The sequence below is a fragment of the Salmo trutta genome, chromosome 22 (assembly GCF_901001165.1).
Source record: "Salmo trutta chromosome 22, fSalTru1.1, whole genome shotgun sequence".
NCBI classification, from domain to species: Eukaryota; Metazoa; Chordata; class Actinopteri; order Salmoniformes; family Salmonidae; genus Salmo; species Salmo trutta.
This window is the reverse complement of record NC_042978.1, coordinates 35,624,736-35,644,928: the sequence shown is the minus strand read 5'-3', so window position 1 is coordinate 35,644,928 and position 20,193 is coordinate 35,624,736. Positions and strand designations below refer to the sequence as shown.

Genomic DNA, 20,193 nt, shown 5'->3' with positions numbered 1-20,193 from the left:
GTTGCTGGGGTGATGGGTGTGTGGGTCCCTGCCAAGTGTTGCATCTTTTAGGTCCTTGGCAAAGGTTCTGATACTGTCCTGATTAAGATGTACATTATCGTATAAGTGTTAACATGTCAGAGTGGGGTGGTGAGCCGTTCTGACGTGGAGCAGTGAGGCACAGTCCACAGTGATCTGTTGATTGATTTTGTTGATCAACTGTCCTGGGAAGTCTTTTCTTAGTAGGAGGGTGGACACAACTATATTGGTTGTTGGGAACCGAGCCTGTGCCCGTTCTGCCACTCTTCTCACTGCCCCAGATACATTTTCACCTTTGGCATGAAGGTCGTTTGTGCCAGTGTGGATGATGATGTTGTCGGGGGTGTCAATCCTGGTCTGACTGAGTAGCTGCATTGCGCTGTCAGTTGTAGGACACCAGAACGTATACACCTGGTGTCTAGGGAATAATCTTTCCTGGACTAAGAACTTCCCATTTGAATCAATAAGGATTGCAGTTGTGGGTGATTGTCTGGGTGGAGCAGACTGGGAGACTGGTATTCTGAACTGGGCTGGAGCAGACTGGGAGACTGGTATTCTGACCTGGGCTGGAGCAGACAGGGTGGCTGGTAGGTTGACCTGGGCTGGAGCAGACTGAGAGGCTGGTACGTTGACCTGGGCTGGAGCACACTGTGCTGGAGCAGACTGGGAAGCAGGTAGGCTGACATGGGCTAGAGCAGACTGGGACGCTGGTTGGCTGACCTGGGCTGGAGCAGACTGGTAGGCTGGTGCAGTGTCATCAGGCTGTGTGGTGGAGGCCTTGCTGGTCTCAGGTTCTGCTTGTGTTATGCCAAGCTGGTCGACATGTTCTCTAGATGCAGAGGACATAATGACTAGCTGGTGGTTGAGGGTGTCAATGTACCTCTCTCTTTGTTCTAGCTCCTTTCTTGTTGTGCTCAGAAGGTCTCTGAGGTCATCATTTGTCTGACTCAGTTTGTCCATTCTGCTTTCTAATTTAGCAATAGATGCTCTGCTCTCCTCCCTGAACTGTTTCATCTCTTCTTTTAGTTTTTGGACAGTGTCCTCCTCTTGAAGCTTGTTCTCTCTGAGTTCTATGACCTCTGCTTCGACTAGAGAGAGGGTGTTGTGGAAACGTTGGATAGCAGGAGTTCGTGGTGTTGTAGGCATGTCCTTGGCTCTGTCTGCTGCAGGTGAGGTAGGTAGAGGGACACTGAGGGCTTCTTGCTGGGTCACAGAGACCGTTGGGGCCTACTTTTCTCCATCTCCCTCCTTGACTTTTTCCTCAGTTTCTGAAATGATTTCAGCTTCTGCTTTTAGGGTAGCAAACCTATTCTCAAAGGCCTGGAGGCTTGAATCATTGCCTTGTATCAATACAGTTCCATTATTATATAAGTTTACTGTTTGATACGTGTTGCTCTGGTCAGCTTCTTCAAAAATGCTGATCTGACATCCTTGGCTGATGCCTCTCTTTTTTGAGAAAGGGAAATGGTTGCAAATAACCCTTTTCCATATGTGCCCTCGTTTGGTATTAAAAATTACATTTGCTCTTGTTTTGCAACTGGTAAGATCTGCAAACAGGCATTCATGGTTCTGTCTCATCAACAAACCTTTGAAACTTTTCTTAGCTTTCTCTGTTTGGATGTCTGGTGGGTAAACAATTTCCATAGCAACGCTGGTGATGTTGGCTACAATGTTGCAATAGAAGCCTTGTTTCTTGTATTATTGTCTCTTGTGTCTTTAGAGGACTGTTTCACTTTCATGTATTTTTTTCTTCTGTCCTGATTTTGACTTTCTTTTCTTCTGTTAACGAGATATTCTTTGTTATTCTTCCTTAGCTAGCTAGCTTCTTCCAGGAGAGTCCCTAGCAACTGCTTAGCAACTGGTAAACAATTCAGCTAGCTAAGATAACTGTACAATTTTATGAAAAATAGTTACTTTTTCAAAAGCCTATCTTCTTTGTTTGTTGCTTGTTTTGTCTCCTATTCAGTCTTGCAGTTTTCTTTTGCTTTTTTCCGATGTACTTCACTCTGAAAACCATGTAGGAGCTCATTTTTCAGCAGCTGCTGCTCAATTTGGAATTCCGGAATCCATCCATGTATCTCTCTCTCTCTCTCTGTCTAGATGTATCTCTCTCTCTCTCTCTCTCTGTCTAGATGTATCTCTCTATATATATCTAGATGTATCTCTCTCTCCATATCTAGATGTATCTCTCTCTCTGTCTAGTTCTATCTCTCTTTCTCTGTCTAGATGTATCTCTCTCTCTCTGTCTAGATGTATCTCTCTCTCTCTGTCTAGATGTATCTCTCTCTCTCTGTCTAGATGTATTTTTCTCTCTCTCTGTCTAGATGTATTTTTCTCTCTGTCTAGATGTATTTTTCTCTCTCTCTGTCTAGATGTATTTTTCTCTCTCTGTCTAGATGTATTTTTCTCTCTCTCTGTCTAGATGTATCTCTCTCTCTCTCTCTCTCTCTGTCTAGATGTATCTCTCTCTCTGTCTAGATGTATTTTTCTCTCTCTCTGTCTAGATGTATCTCTCTCTCTCTGTCTAGATGTATTTTTCTCTCTCTCTGTCTAGATGTATTTTTCTTTCTGTCTGTCTAGATGTAATTTTTCTTTCTGTCTGTCTAGATGTAGTTTTCTGTCTCTCTGTCTAGATGTAATTTTCTCTCTGTCTAGATGTAGTTTTCTGTCTCTCTGTCTAGATGTATTTTTCTCTCTCTGTCTAGATGTATTTTTCTCTCTCTCTGTCTAGATGTATTTTTCTGTCTCTCTGTCTAGATGTATTTTTCTCTCTCTCTGTGTAGATGTATTTTTCTCTCTCTCTGTCTAGATGTAGTTTTCTGTCTCTCTGTGTAGATGTATTTTTCTCTCTGTCTAGATGTATTTTTCTCTCTCTCTGTCTAGATGTATCTCTCTCTCTCTCTGTCTAGATGTATCTCTCTCTCTCTCTCTGTCTAGATGTATCTCTCTCTCTGTCTAGATGTATCTCTCTCTCTCTCTGTCTAGATGTATCTCTCTCTCTCTCTGTCTACCTCTCTCTCTCTCTGTCTACATGTATTTTTCTCACTCTAGATGTATCTCTCTCGATCGCTCTCTATCTAGATGTATCTCACTCTCTCTCGATCACTCTCTTTCTCTCTCTCTCTCTCCTCTCACACACGAAAAACACTTTAGTCTGCTTGTCACGTTTGCGTCCTCTCTCCCTTCCCTTTCCCTTTTCTAAATCTCACTACTCTCATTCTCTACCTCCTCCTACCTCCTTCTCTTATTTTGATGACTAATCTTTTGTTACAATTCTGTTCTTTCCTGTCGTGTTCTCCAGAATCAGAGTTGAGATCAGAGGAATAGCACAGAATATTATTTTACACTCCTTTTCTCCTCCCCTCTTCTGTGTATTTGTAGTACCTATTGAGTGAAAGGAATGCAATACAGCAGTCTATAATTAGCTAACAGCATTCCTCATGCAATCTCCCCAGTCTCTCTGTGCTTACTACACATCATACAGGCCCTGAGCCATGCCAGACATACAGTAATGTATCAAACACAGACAGAGCTACACATTGTTCCTGGAGTCATCAGAGAATGACCAACTAAACAGTACAGTATCAAACAGACAGAGCTACACATTGTTCCTAAACAGTACTGTAACCTGTCTACTACTGTGCTTTCATTATTCTGGGATCAGCACACAGTGACTGTGCTAATGGTTTATTATCGGCATGTTAGATATATGGACTGAGAATACAGTGGGTTTGGGGTTTTCAAGACATTACTATCCAAACTGAAGGACAGCTGGACTGTGTGTGTTTGATGTGTGAGTGGTTATAGCGAGAGGCACATATCTAATAGATTATGTTCAGTATGAGGAAAGCTGTTCTGAGGCAGCAGTGTGTATGAAGCTTGTCTCTCTGTCTTGACCCTTACTATGGTCAGGGAGGAAAGAACTGCAATGACTCATCACTCGGCACAGCCAGCACTAACGAGACACGACACACAGAGAAGAGAGCTGAGAGGAGCAGCAAGGATACAGCACACACACACACACACACACACATATACTTTCACACACACAATCACTCACACGCACACACACACAAAAGCACAGATGAGTAGCTCAGTGGGGCAGAGGGGTTGGCAGGGTCCTGCCCTGTGAGCTGCTGGAAGCAAATAGACCTCATGCCTGAGTGTGTCTGTCACGTCTGGGGCTACACACACACACACACCATTAGCCACACACACGCACACACACACATAATTAGCCACACGCACTGCATACACACTCGGTCCAGCACAACACCCCCTCCTCCTTCATGCCACAGGTGTGCCTGTCACTTGAGAGAAGCCACACTGAGTTAGAGAGCGTAGCTGAACATCTACAGTCTGCTAATTCTACAGTCTGCTTCTACAATCTACAGTCTGCTTCTACAATCTACAGTCTGCTTCTACAATCTACAGTCTGCTTCTAATCTACAGTCTGCTTCTAAACAACAGTCTGCTTCTAATCTACAGTCTGCTTCTAATCTACAGTCTGCTTCTAATCTACAGTCTGCTTCTAAACTACAGTCTGCTTCTAAACTACAGTCTGCTTCTACAATCTACAGTCTGCTTCTACAATCAACAGTCTGCTTCTACAATCTACAGTCTGCTTCTACAATCTACAGTCTGCTTCTACCATTCACAGTCTGCTTCTACAATCTACAGTCTGCTTCTACAATCTACAGTCTGCTTCTAATCTACAGTCTGCTTCTACAATCTACAGTCTGCTTCTACAATCTACAGTCTGCTTCTACAATCTACAGTCTGCTTCTACAATCTACGGTCTGCTTCTAATCTACAGTCTGCTTCTAAACAATGGTCTGCTTCTAATCTACGGTCTGCTTCTAATCTACGGTCTGCTTCTTATCTACGGTCTGCTTCTACAATCTACAGTCTGCTTCTAAACAACGGTCTGCTTCTTATCTACGGTCTGCTTCTTATCTACGGTCTGCTTCTACAATCTACGGTCTGCTTCTACAATCTACGGTCTGCTTCTACAATCTACAGTCTGCTTCTAATCTACGGTCTGCTTCTAATCTATGGTGTGCTTCTACAATCTACAGTCTGCTTCTAATCTAAATTCTGCTTCTACAATCTACAGCCTGCTTCCACAATCTACAGTCTGCTTCTACAATCCACAGTCTGCTTCTAATCTACAGTCTGCTTCTAATCTACAGTCTGCTTCTAATCTACGGTCTGCGTCTAATCTACAGTCTGCGTCTAATCTACAGTCTGCGTCTACAATTTACAGTCTGCTTCTACAATTTACGGTCTGCTTCTACAATTTACAGTCTGCTTCTACAATTTACAGTCTGCTTCTACAATTTACAGTCTGCTTCTAACCTACAGTCTGCTTCTAACCTACAGTCTGCTTCTAACCTACAGTCTGCTTCTAATCTACAGTCTGCTTCTAATCTACAGTCTGCTTCTACAATCTACAGTGTGCTTCTCATCTACAGTCTGCTAATACAATCTACAGTCTGCTTCTACAGTCTGCTTCCACAATCTACAGTCTGCTTCTACAATCTACAGTCTGCTTCTACAATCTACAGTCTGCTTCTAATCTACAGTCTGCTTCTAAATCTACAGTCTGCTTCTACAATTCACAGTCTGCTTCTACAATCTACAGTCTGCTTCTACAATCTACAGTCTGCTTCTACAATCTACAGTCTGCTTCTACAATCTACAGTCTGCTTCTACAATTTACAGTCTGCTTCTACAATCTACAGTCTGCTTCTACAATCCACAGTCTGCTTCTAATCTACAGTCTGCTTCTACAATCTACAGTCTGCTTCTACAATATACAGTCTGCTTCTAATCTACAGTCTGCTTCTAATCTACAGTCTGCTTCTAACCTACAGTCTGCTTCTAACCTACAGTCTGCTTCTAATCTACAGTCTGCTTCTAATCTACGGTCTGCTTCTACAATCTACAGTCTGCTTCTAATCTACAGTCTGCTTCTACAATCTACAGTCTGCTTCTAATCTACAGTCTGCTTCTAATCTACAGTCTGCTTCTAATCTACGGTCTGCTTCTACAATCTACAGTCTGCTTCTAATCTACAGTCTGCTTCTACAATCTACAGTCTGCTTCTAATCTACAGTCTGCTTCTAATCTACAGTCTGCTTCTAATCTACAGTCTGCTTCTACAATCTACAGTCTGCTTCTACAATTTACAGTCTGCTTCTACAATCTACAGTCTGCTTCTACAATCTACAGTCTGCTTCTACAATCTACAGTCTTCTTCTACAATCTACAGTCTGCTTCTACAATCTACAGTCTGCTTCTACAGTCTGCTTCCACAAGCTACAGCCTGCTTCCACAATCTACAGTCTGCTTCTACAATCGACAGTCTGCTTCTAATCTACAGTCTGCTTCTAATCTACAGTCTGCTTCTAATCTACGGTCTGCGTCTAATCTACAGTCTGCTTCTACAATTTACAGTCTGCTTCTACAATTTACGGTCTGCTTCTACAATTTACAGTCTGCTTCTACAATTTACAGTCTGCTTCTACAATTTACAGTCTGCTTCTAACCTACAGTCTGCTTCTAACCTACAGTCTGCTTCTAACCTACAGTCTGCTTCTAATCTACAGTCTGCTTCTAATCTACAGTCTGTTTCTAATCTACAGTCTGCTTCTACAATTTACAGTCTGCTTCTACAATTTACAGAGATATTTTGGTTTTTTTTTCTATGTACTTTACTCAAACCAGTGAATATCACTTATTATAAATGAGATCATTAACTATCAGCTCTTGGAATATCCAGGGCCTGTAATCTTCACATTTTGGTTCTAAAACAACAAATCCAGAATTAATTAAAAACATCAAGGGACAGGACATCATAATCCTACTGGAAACATGGTGTCGTGGAGACATAGATACTCAGTGTCCCTCAGGCTATAGAGAAAGTCTACTACCATCAATCAAACATAAAAATGTTAAACGGGGCTGAGACTCAGGTGGAATCATCATTTGGCATAAGCAGGACTTAGCACTGAATGAAATGAAAAGGTACCAGTCACATTTGGCTAAAACTTAACAAAGGTACAATCTACTGTGACAATGATGTATACATATGTGCAGCTTATGCTCCTCCTTCAGATTCACCATATTATGATGATCAGTTTTTCGGCAATCTCCACACAGAAATCATTACATTTCAGGCAGAGGGTAAAGTGCTTCTTTGTGGAGATTTCAATGCAAGAACAGGTTCTGAGCCTGACTACACTGATGAGGGAGGTAACCACCACATATTTGGACACCCCTCCTTGTACAGTAGCCCTATTATAAATAATAGAAACAGTCCTGACCAAATAATGAACAAAAATGGGAAGGAGTTAGTGAATCTCTGTCGAGCCTTAGGCCTGTACATGCTTAATGGTAGAATCAGAGGGGACTCTTTAGGTCGATTTACTTACTGTTCAGCTCTTGGGACAAGTGTAGTCTATTATGCCATCACTGACATCGACCCCTCCTCCATTAGTGCATTCACTGTCAGACCACAGACACCATTGTCAGATCACGGTCAGATCAACGTGTTTCTGAAGAAATTAACCGGCAATACTCATTCAAAAAAACAGCCCAATAAACTCTACAACATAAAGCAATCGTACAGATGGGCTCCAAACAGTGCAGAGAGATTCATTGAAATATTGACCTCAAAATACAGTTTTTCAATAACTCACAATACCAAAACAATAAAGATCGTGTCAATTCGGCTACTCAAAACATCAACTTCATATTCCAAAAAGCAGCATCGAAAGCAAATTTGAGAAAAACAAAGAAATGCAACATCAGAAACAAAAAACAAAATGTTTCTGACAAATGGTTTGATAATGAATATAAAACAACTAGAAAACACCTAAGACAAATGTCAAACAAAAAACATAAGCAGCAAAACAACCCAGAGCTACGCTATGAATACTTAGAAAACCTGAAACAATATAAACAAACACTGAAACGCAAGAAATTGAATTATGCCAACAAGACACTTGATGATATTGAAAACGCAATTGACCAAAATCAGTTCTGGGACATGTGGAACAATTTAAGCACGACAAAGCAACAAGAATTAGCCATACAAGATGTAGGAATTTGGAAAACTTATTTTGATAATCTATACAAAAACATCCCACAAAAAGACTTACAACAGAACCAATTAGAAATTAAAGAAAAATTTAACATCCTTGAATCAGTCATTAAAAACAACCATAATTCATTAGATTACCCAATAACCCAACAAGAACTAAATGAAAAGCTAAAATCTATTAAATCAAAGAAGGTGGTCTAGACAACATCAGAAATGAAATGCTGAAAAACATCACACCTGAGTTGCAAAATGCTGTGCTTAAATTATTCAACATGGTTTTAACTCCTGGCTGCTTCCCTGATGTCTGGAACCAGGGGCTCATCTCCTCTATCCACAAAAGTGGAGATAAATCAGACCCCAATAATTACAGTGGAATTTGCGTAAACAGTAACTTGGGAAAGGTTTTCTGTAGCATTTTTCTGTAACCTTTCTTCAAGAAAAAAATGTAATAAGTAAATGTCAAATTGGCTTTCTCCCTAACCATCGCATTGATAATAGGAAAATACTGCTCCAAAAAGTGATTTCTATATCTGTCAGCAGGGGGCAGTAGCGCTGCATAAATAAACTAATCCTGGTCCACCTATCGCTCTCATGATAAATAAACCTCTTGCACAAGGATGGGAAACTCCTTTCCCCATCTCCAGCAAACACAGTTGATGAAACTAATTACATTGTAAGCTGAAGATCATGATTAGGTGATTATTGAGTCAGGTGTGTTAGCTGGGGCTGGGGAAAAGTGTGACATCAGGCACCACATGACTGGAGTGGCCTATCGCTGGTCTAGCATCAACCAGGGCTACAGTGTCACAAGATACTATGGTGTGTAAGTCAGATTGAATAATATTTTCCTGTATGGTGAAATGTATTGGACTTATACGTTGCAATTATTACCTGCAAATGGCCTTAGCTATATCATCCATGTTGCACCATCCTCTTCCTCTTCTCTCTCCATCTTCTCGGTAAGAAAGGAATATAGAGAATGATTGAAGGATGAATCATACATGATATTTCTGCATAATTAGTTTTTTTCCCTACACTCCTGTCTGTCTGTCTGTCTGTCTGTCTGTCTGTCTGTCTGTCTGTCTGTCTGTCCCAAACACTGTCCTTTTCTCTCCATCTCCAGTGTGAACTTATATAGAGGAGAAGATACACACACTGAGCAGTGATAATCCCCATTCTACTGTAAGCGTCCAGCAGGGATAACAGTGTTGCATGCTGTGAAGGCGTCAGGCCTGTAGGAGGGGATTGAGATTTCCTTTAAAAAAGAGGAGAGAAAGAGAGCGAGAGAGAGCAAAATATGACATTTGAAACATAATGATATTTGAAATGTGTCTATTCCTTTGAAACGTTTGTGAGTGTAATTATTTTTTGTTTATTTCACTGTTGTTTATTATCTATTTCACTTGCTTTGGCAATGTAAACATATGTTTCCCAATTCAAAAGGATTTATTGGCATGAGAAACCAATGTTTACATTGCCAAAGCAAGTGAAATAGATAATAAACAACAGTGAAATAAACAATAAAAAATGAACAGTAAACATGACACATTCTCTCAGTCTCGCTCTCTCTCTTATTTTCTCTATTCTAGTAAGTCATTAAAGTGTGTTTCTTATCCAGATGAAACACCAGCTTGTAGCACACTGAGCCAAATCAGTACTGTGACTGAATGGATAGCCTTCTAAACCTAGACATACACACAGGCATGTGCATGTGCGCACACACGCACGCACACACACACTAGAGCGCACACACATGCGCGCATCAAATCAAATTGTATTTGTCACATGCGCCGAATACAACAGATGTAGACCTTACAGTGAAATGCTTACTTACAAGCCCTTAACCAACAATGCAGTTTTAAGAAAATACCTAAAAAAAGTAACAAATAAAAGTAACAAATAATTAAAGAGCAGCAGTATAACAACTATAGCAAGAGTCAATTTGCGGGGGCACCGGTTAGTCGAGGTAATTGAGGAAATATGTACATAGGTAGAGTTATTAAAGTGTCTATGCGTGGGGGGGGGGGTCAATGCAAATAGTCTGGGTAGTCATTTGATTAGATGTTCAGGAGTCTTATGGCTCGGGAGTAGAAGCTGTTTAGAAGCCTCTTGGACCTAGACTTGGCGCTCTGGTACCGCTTGCTGTGCGATAGCAGAGAGAACAGTCTATGGCTAGGGTGGCTGGAGTCTTTCACAATTTAGTCTCATTAGCTTGGCAGTATTGTATTTCTTGCTCCCTAGTGGGCTAATAAAGCAATTTAGTGTGTGTGTGTGTTAAAATCTGCCATTTGGCAGTTCAGGCCGCTATGCTGGTATAGTGAATATGGGTGTGTGCATTGAGTGTTAGGCATATAGCAGGGGTATTTGATTTGATTCAACTCTTACCCTACGAGGCCCGGAGCCTGCTTGTCTTCTGTTGTAATTGATCATTAATTACATCCACCTAAACCAGTCCCTGATTAGGGAGGAACAATGGGAAAATGCAGTGGAACCGGCTTGGAGGTCCAGAGTTGAGTTTGAGTGGTCTATAGGCTATATGTTTATGACCTTATAGGTATGCCTCCACTGTTGTTAAGATTTCATTTCATATCAGGGCTTTTGGTGGTTATAGTGATATGATATTCATCTTGAATATTGTGTAGGCTGGCTGTAGCTACAGAATAACAAGGTCAGTTCTCAATAGTGGGCAGAGATGATTTTGGGTCGTCAATATTTACCACAACCACAAAATCATAAACCCCTCCCATTTATCTTCTTAAAATTGGATTTTAAACCTAACCATAATCTCTACCTTAAACATTAATTAACACACTGCTAACCTTATGCATAACCCTAACCTTAAATTAAGAATTTTTACGATATAGACTTTGTGTCTGTGATAACTACTGGAAACCAGTATTTAGGGAGACCGTAAACCCCGCCCATGCAGTTGAGAGGCAGATTCAAATGTGATGACGTACAAGGATACATAAACAGGGATTGGACCCCTAAATAAATGGAGAAGAACCTCCGAATGAGTGGACATGAACAGATCCATATAATACAAAGACTGACGAATTTACGTAGCCCTAACTCTGAAGTCGTTGGCCCCCATGCACAAAGCCAGGGATTGGCGGGCAGTTATTTTAGGTCTGCGGAGGTCATCAGCATTGGAGTAGACAGTAGATTCGACCGTAGAGACCGTTTAAAGCCCCCCTGACTGCATATCTGAGAGCGAATCAGGATCAGCCGATCCACCCCACACAGCCATAGCCCTGCTTGCCTAACCATAGCAGTTCCTTGCATACGCCGTTATGAGCTCCTGGTACGCGTCTGGTTCTCGGAACGACGCTCCCTCCCCACTCTCAGCCGTTACCGAGGAGAAGCCGCCGAAGAGGAGAGCGCTTTACCTGCTTCGGAAGACGTCCAATAACCGCAGCGGTAGCGGGAAGCAACAGCAGCAGCAACCCGCGGCAAACAATAACAATATACCTTTCATGATCCACTGCCAGATTGGGAAGGAGATCAAGCACATATGCAGCAACTGCCGCGGCGCAGACCCACATGAAGGTGAGTGGAGAGGAGGGTTGAGGTTTCACAGCCGCAGGAAGAGCCCACTGGGCACAGGCATCAATTCAAAGTCAATTTCATGTTGTTTCCACTTAATTGAATTGCAATTACGTGAAACAACGTTGATTCAACCAGTAGGAGATTGTTTTGAGCGCTACTCCTCCAAGCGACCGCTCCCTTGGCTTGCCTTTGCCTGCCCCACGGCGGGCTGTTTTTCTCTGTGGACAGGCTGCTGAGGACTTTTCAAATCATAATAACAAATGATACTACTCTGAGTCAGAATATTTCTGTGGATGTGCTAGTATATGGTGTTTTGTAAGCATTAGGCTATTGAATATCTATCTAGGCAGTATAGCATTGGAATAGTATTATATATTTTTTTATGTGGTTGTGATGGAGTTGTTCAAACAGCCCCGGGCTCCAGCAGGCTACAAGCCTGAGATGTACCGTTCTATTTACTATCACAAGTGCATATGAAAAGCATAAATAATTGAAATGCATTCCATAGTTAATTCAGTTGATAGGTCTGTCTCCTCTCCTTTGCATTTAGGTTGTTACTACTATTTTATTATGCAACAATGTTGGATTTGTTTGTTCTTTGTTCTCTCCTGATGAGGTGGGATGTGAGGTCAGGGTGCAATGGCATAAGGGGTTCCCAAACTTCACCCAGGCCCCCCTTGCAGCATTGGGGAACGTCCTGCGCCCCCACTGCACGTCCACACCATGTCTATTTCTAAAGGCACAAGCTGTTCACACACCTCTTCTTGGCAGATCGTTTTTGTTGTAGGTTTTAAAGCTTATTTCACACATATTGTCATGAGGTGCAGAGAAAAGTTTGCCATTTTAAAGCATATTTTCTTGCAATTCTACATTTCGCCAATGTGTATTCATGTGATATTTGAGTGACTCAAACATTACAACAAAATGTATGGGCTAAAAAACCTAGCTAAAAAACTTCAGCTAGCCCATGTCAGCTAATCTGGACATTTCTGACAAGTTATAAATAGCTCCCCCTGCCAACCCCTGCGCCTCCACTCTCCCTCACACACACACTTACTCTTTGTGCAGACTAAAAGGTGAGGTGTGTGTGTGTGTGTGTGTGTGTGTGTGTGTGTGTGTGTGTGTGTGTGTACGCAAGAGTTTGAGTTAGTATTTTTATTTGAATTTGAATATTTTTTCCCCTGTCCCTGTGGTCCGGGCACCATGCCTTTTTTCCAAGCAGTCCAGCCTGGTAGGAAGACTGGTGTTATGGGAAGGAGAGGGGAGTTTGGAGATGGAAAAATGCTGAGAAAATGGAGTACGGAGAGCAGTGTAATTACTTTAGAACAGTCTGACATCTCTCTTACAGGGCAGAGCATATCATATCAGGAGAGAGCATATCAGGGAGAGATATACACTACCATTCAACAGTTTGGGGTCACTTAGAACTGTCCTTGTTTTTGGAAGAAAAGCACTTTTTAACATTAAATTAACATAAAACTCATCTGAAATACAGTGTAGACATTGTTAATGTTGTAAATTACTATTGTAGCTGGAAACGGCTGGTTTTAATGGAATATCTACAGTGGCCATTATCAGCAAAAATCACTACTGTGTTCCAATGGCACGTTGTGTTAGCTAATCCAAGTTTATCATTTTAAAAGGCTAATTGATCATTAGAAAACCCTTTTGCAATTATGTTAGCCTGTTTGGGGTAGGGGGCAGTATTGAGAATTTTGGAAAAAATATGTTCCCATTTTTAACTGCCTCCTACACCAACTCAGAAGCTAGAATATGCATATTATTGTTCAGGTTTGGATAGAAAACACTCTGAATTTTCTAAAACTGTTTGAATGGTGTCTGTGAGTATAACAGAACTCCTATGGCAGGCAAAAACCTGACAAGGTTTCAAGCAGGAAGTACCCTGTCTGACAAGGAGTCGTGCGTCTTGCATCTTTTTATTGAAAAGTAAGGATCTTAGCTGTAACGTGACAATTCCCAGGGCTCCAATAGGCTCTCAGAGCCCGCGAAATAACTGAAGGTTTATGAGGGAGCCTCAGGTTGAAACAGATTATCGCCTTTTGTAAGTGGATGCTCAGAGGACCTTTGAATGATGCGCGTGCATGAGTCGCTCCCGAGGAGAAATTTTATTCGGCTGTTTAGGCTCAATGCATACTCCCGGTCGGAATATTATCACTTCTCTACGACATAAATGGCATAAAAATTGGTTTTAAACAGCGGTTGACATGCTTCGAAGTACGGTAATGGAATATTTAGACATTTTTGACACGACAATGTGCCATGCGCGAGACCGTGAAGAAGCATTCTAGAACTCACGAACAAAACGTCGCTGTTTGGATATAACGATGGATTATTTGGGACCAAACCAACATTTGTTATTGAAGTAGAAGTCCTGGCAGTGTATTCTGATGAAGAACAAGCAAGGTAAGAACATTTTTCTTATAGGAAATGTGATTTTGGTGGATGCTGACCTGGGTGGGTATCTAAATAGCTAGCCCTGTAATGCCGGGCTATGTACTTAGATTATTGCAAAATGTGCTTCATCCGAAAAGCTATTTTAAAATCGGACATATCGAGTGCATAGAGGAGTAATGTATCTATAATTCTTAAAATAATTGTTATGCTTTTTGTGAACGTTTATCGTGAGTAATTTAGCAAACTGTTAGTAAATTCAACGGAAGTTTGCCGGGGGTTATGCGATTTTCTGAACGTCACATGCTAATGCAAAAAGCTGTTTTTTGATATAAATATGAACTTGATTGAACAGACATGCATGTATTGTATAACACAATGTCCTAGGTGTGTCATCTGATGAAGATCATCAAAGGTTAGTGCTGCATTTAGCTGTGGTTTGGGTTTGTGTGACATTATATGCTAGCTTGAAAAATGGCTGTCTGATTTTTTCTGGCTGGGCACTCTGCTGACATAATCTAATGTTTTGCTTTCGTTGTAAAGCCTTTTTGAAATCGGACAGTGGGGTTAGATTAACGAGATTCTTGTCTTTAAATAGCTGTAAAATAGTCATATGTTTGAGAAATTGAAGTAATAGTATTTCTAACGATTCAAAAATCGCGCCACTGGAATTTCAGTAGCTGTTACGTAGGTGGGACGAAATCGTCCCACATACCCCAGAGAGGTTAACACAGCTGAAAACTGTTGTTCTGATTAAAGAACCAATAAAACAGGCCTTCTTTAGACTAGTTGACTATCTGGAGCATCAGCATTTGTGATTTCGATTACATGCTAAAAATGGCCGGAATCAAAGACCTTTCTTCTGAAACTTGTCAATCTATTCTTGTTCTGAGAAATGAAGGCTATTCCATGCGAGAAATTGCCAAGAAACTGAAGATCTCATACAACGCTGTGTACTACTCCCTTCACAGAACAGCACAAACTGGCTTTAACCAGAATAGAAAGAGGACTGGGAGGCCCCGGTGCACAACTGAATAAGAGGACAAGTACATTAGTGTCTAGTTTGAAAAACAGATGCCTCACTAGGTCCCCAACTGGAAGCTTCATTAAATAGTACCCGCAAAATACCAGTCTCAACGTCAACAGTGAAGAGGCGACTCAGATGCTGGCCTTCTAGGCAGAGTTCCTTTGTCCAGTGTCTTTGTTCTTTTGCCCACCTTAAACTTTTATTTTTATTGGCCAGTCTGAGAGATGGCTTTATCTTTGCAACTCTGCCTAGAAGGCCAGCATCCCGGAGTCGCCTCTTCACTGTTGACGTTGAGACTGGTGTTTTGCGGGTACTATTTAATGAAGCTGCAAGGCACCACAACAAACCCGCCAAGAGAGGACCGCCCACCAAAACTGGCGGACCAGGGAAGGAGGGCATTAATCAGTGAGGCAACAAAGAGACCAAAGATAACCCTGAAGAAGCTGCAAAGCTCCACAGCAGAGATTGGAGTATCTGTCCATAGGACCACTTTAAGCCATACACGCCACAGAGCTGGGCTTTACGGAAGAGAGGCCAGAAAAAAGCCATTGCTTAAAATAAAAGATAAGCAAGCACATTTGGGGTTCGCCAAAAGGCATGTGGGAAACTCCCCAAACATATGGAAGAAGGTACTCTGGTCAGATGAGACTAAAATTGAGCTTTTTGGCCATCAAAGAAAATGTCTGGTGCAAACCCAACGCCTCTCATCACCCCGAGAACAACATCCCCATAGTGAAGCATGGCAGCATCATGCTGTGGGGATGTTTTTCATTGCCAGGGACTGGGAAACTGGTCAGAATTGAAGGAATGATGGATGGTGCTAAATACGGGGAAATTCTTGAGGGAAACCTGTTTCAGTCTTCCAGAGATTTGGGACTGGGACGGAGATTCACCTTCCAGCAGGACAATGACCCTAAGCATACTGCTAAAGCAACACTCGAGTGGTTTAAGGGGAAACATTTAAATATCTTGGAATGGCCTAGTCAAAGCCCAGACCTCAATCCAGTTGAGAATCTGTGGTATGACTTAGATTGCTGTACACCAGTGAAACCCATCCAACTTTTATTTCTTGTTTGTTTCACAATAAAAAAAAAATATTTAGCATCTTCAAAGTGGTAGGCATGTTGTGTAAATCAAATGATACAAACCCCCCAAAAATCCATTTTTTAACCTCTTACATCTAGACGTTCCGCTAGCGGAACACCTGCTCCAATATCCAATGATTGGCGTGGCGCGAAATACAAAGTCCTCGAAAATCCGAAAACTTCCATTTTTCAAACATATGACTATTTTACACCATTTTAAAGACAAGACTCTCCTTTATCTAACCACACTGTCCGATTTCAAAAAGGCTTTACAGCGAAAGCAAAACATTAGATTGTGTCAGCAGAGTACCCAGCCAGAAATAATCAGACACCCATTTTTCAAGCTAGCATATAATGTCACAAAAAACAAAACCACAGCTAAATGCAGCACTAACCTTTGATGATCTTCAGCAGATGACACTCCTAGGACATTATGTTATACAATACATGCATGTTTTGTTCAATCAAGTTCATATTTATATCAAAAAACAGCTTTTTACATTAGCATGTGACGTTCAGAACTAGCATTCCCACCGAACACTTCCGGTGAATTTACTAAATTACTCACGATAAACGTTCACAAAAAACATAATTATTTTAAGAATTATAGATACAGAACTCCTTTATGCAATCGCGGTGTCCGATTTTAAAATAGCTTTTCGGTGAAAGCATATTTTGCAATATTCTGAGTAGATAGCCCAGCCATCATGGCTAGCTATTTTGACACCCACCAAGTTTGGTCCTCACCAAACTCAGATTTACTATAAGAAAAATTGGATTACCTTTGCTGTTCTTCATCAGAATGCAATCCCAGGACTTCTACTTCATCACCCAATGTTGTTTTGGTTCCAAATAATCCATAGTTATATCCAAATAGCGGTGTTTTGCTGTGCGTTCAAGACACTATCCGAAGGGTGACGCGCCCGGCGCCTTTCGTGACAAAAAAATTCAAAATATTCCATTACCGTACTTCGAAGCATGTCAAACGCTGTTTAAAATCAATTTTTATGCGATTTTTCTCGTAAAAAAGCGATACTATTCCAACTGGGAGTCGTTGTTTTCGTTCAAAGACAGAGAAAGTAAAATGGACTCTTCTCGTGCATGCGCGAGCCAGTCTCATTGTTCTCAGATCGACCACTATCCAAATGCGCTACTGTTTTTCAGCCATGGCCTTCAAAGTCATCATTCAACGTTCTGGCGCCTTCTGAGAGCCTATGGGAGCGTTAGAAAATGTCACGTTACAGCAGAGATCCCCTGTTTTGGATAGAGATGATCAAGAAGGCCAAGAAATGGTCAGAGAGGGTGCTTCCTGTTTGGAATCTTCTCAGGTTTTGGCCTGCCAAATGAGTTCCGTTATACTCACAGACACCATTCAAACAGTTTTAGAAACTTTGGAGTGTTTTCTATCCAAAGCTAATAATATATGCATAATAATATATGCATATTCTAGTTTCTGGGCAGGAGTAATAATCAGATTCAATCGGGTACGTTTTTTATCTGGCCGTGAAAATACTGCCCCCTATCCATAACAAGTTAAATTCCAGGTTGTAAGGCAACAAAATAGGAAAAATGCCAAGGGGGTGAATACTTTCGAGAGAGAGACCAAACTGGGCTGTGTATCATGTGGATAATTTATTTTTAACTCCCCTCTGTAAACCTTCCATCTTCATCCTTCCTTGTGTAAGGATTTATATTACCATGGTTTCTTCCTTATGTATTAATTAGAAGGATTCAGATCAATTGCTCCTTGACTATAGCTCAGCCTTCAACACCATAGTACCCTCCATGCTCATCATTAAGCTCATGGGTCTGAACCTTGCCCTGTGCAACTGGGTCCTGGACTTCCTGACGGGCCACCCCCAGGTGGTGAAGGTAGGAAAAACACCTCCACTTCGCTGATCCTCAACACAGGGGCCCCACAAGGGTGCGCGCTCAACCCCCCTCCTGTACTCCCTGTTCACCCATGACTGCGTGGCCACGCACGCCTCCAACTCAATCATCAATTTTGCAGATGACACAACAGTAGTAGGCCTGATTACCAACAATGACAAGACAGCCTACAGGGAGAAGGTGAGGGCCCTGGCGGAGTGGTGCCAGGAAAATAACCTCTCCCTCAACATCAACAAAATGACAGAGCTGATCTTGGACTTCAGGAAACAGCAGAGGGAGCACGCCCCTAACTGGGCTGTGTAACATCGACAGGACCGCAGTAGAGAAGGAGGAAAGCTTCAAGTTCCTCAGCGTACACATCACTGATGATCGGAAATGGTCCACCCACACAGTGTGGTGAATAAGGCACAACAGCGCCTCTTCAACCTCAGGAGGCTGAAGAAGTTTGGCTTGGCCCCTAAGATCCTCAAACTTTTACAGATGCACAATTGAGAGCATCCTGTCGGTCTGTGTCACCGCCTGGTACGGCAACTGCACCGCCCGCAACCGCAGGGCTCTCCAGAGGGTGGTACGGTCTGCACAACTCATCACCGGGGCACACTGCCAGCCCTCCAGGACACTTACAGCACCTGATGTCATAGGAAGGCCAAAAAGATCAATGGACATCAACCACCCGAGCCACGGCCTGTTCATCCCGCTACCATCCAGAAGGAGAGGTCAGTACAGGTGCATCAAAGCTGGGACCAAGACAGAAGCTGTTCTTCAATCTCAAGGCCATCAGACTGTTAAATAGCCATCACGAGCCAGCTACCATCCGGTTACTCAACCCTGCACCTTAAGAGGCTGCTGCCCTACATACGTTGATTCACTGGCCACTTTCATATTGGATCACTAGTCACTTTACTAATGTTTACATACTGCTTTACTCATCTCATATGTATATACTGTATTCTATTCTGCTGTATTTTAGTCAATGCCACTCCGACATTGCTCGTCTTGATAGTTATATATTTCTTTATTCCATTCTTTTACTTTTAGATTTGTGTATTGTTGTGAATTGTTAGGCACTACTGCACTGTTGGAGCTAGGAACACAAGCATTTTGCTACACCCGCAATAACATTTGCTAAATATGTGTATGTGACCACATACTTTGAATCTCATTCTTTTACTCTTTTATGGATTGTTATTGACTGTTTTCTCTCCCTTTCATCTCTTCTTCTCCTCTCCCCTTCATCTTTCCTCTCTTCTTCATGTCTTCTGTCCTCTCCCTTTATCTCTCCTCTCTTCTTCATCTCTCCTCTCTTCTTCATCTCCTCTTTTCTATCCTCTCAGTTGAGGAGGTGGAGCGACTGGCAGCGATGCGATCTGATTCGCTTGTCCCTGGCACACACACCCCTCCCATTCGCAGGCGGAGCAAGTTTGCCACCCTGGGGCGTCTGTTCAAACCGTGGAAATGGAGGAAGAAGAAGAGCGAGAAGTTCAAGCAGACATCTGCTGGTAGGACCCCTATCTAACCTTCAACCCTTACCCCTGAACCATAAGCCCTGCTTTCTACCTCTCCCCTGACCCTAGTCTAACACCCTAAGATCTAACCCCTTAGCCTTAACCGCTTGTATTCTACCTCTCCGTTTGCCACCAAAGCACTCCCCCCTACCCCGCGGTAGCTGTAGTCTTATGTCCTCAAGGCAAAGCTACAACCTTACAGTGTAATGATGTCATGTTGATGTATGTATGGCTGTAGGTGCTATGAGGCTATGTACTATATGTACTATATCATTGTTGAAGACTGTACCAGAGTATATGAGCGAGGTGCGGAGTGTGCCCAATTTGACTGGAGCGCAGAGCGAGTTTCCCAAAGGCTGGAGCGTTGGCCTTCTCGGTCTCTCCAATTTCGTTCCAGTACTGCTCCAATAGCGCTCACTTCAAGAACTCAGGGCATGCCAGGCCCAGCATGCATTTGTAGTCTACTTGTGTGCTGCTATAGCCCCTTGCTTTAGCTACTGTCATGGAGTTCACTACATATTTTCAGAAAGAAACTGATAAAACACAGGGAGAGGGAGTGCGGTGATGTAGTGTCCACAACTAAAGAATCATTGTGGAATC

The 20,193-nt window shown here is 42.1% G+C and overlaps 1 protein-coding gene across 2 annotated transcripts in view; it reads left to right on the top strand.

The window, feature by feature from the left end:
• The window catches only part of LOC115158649 (phosphatase and actin regulator 1), a 61,621-nt gene that overhangs the window by 25,263 nt on the left and 16,165 nt on the right, over positions 1–20,193 (top strand). The window contains exons 1-2 of one of the 2 annotated variants that reach the window (XM_029707836.1): positions 11,092–11,674; positions 19,423–19,587. In XM_029707836.1, coding sequence (XP_029563696.1) covers positions 11,419–11,674; positions 19,423–19,587 — 421 coding nt within the window. In that variant the 5' untranslated portion in view covers positions 11,092–11,418. Of the gene's footprint in view, positions 1–11,091; positions 11,675–19,422; positions 19,588–20,193 lie in introns of those variants that run through there. The other variant, XM_029707837.1, reaches the window with a different exon arrangement.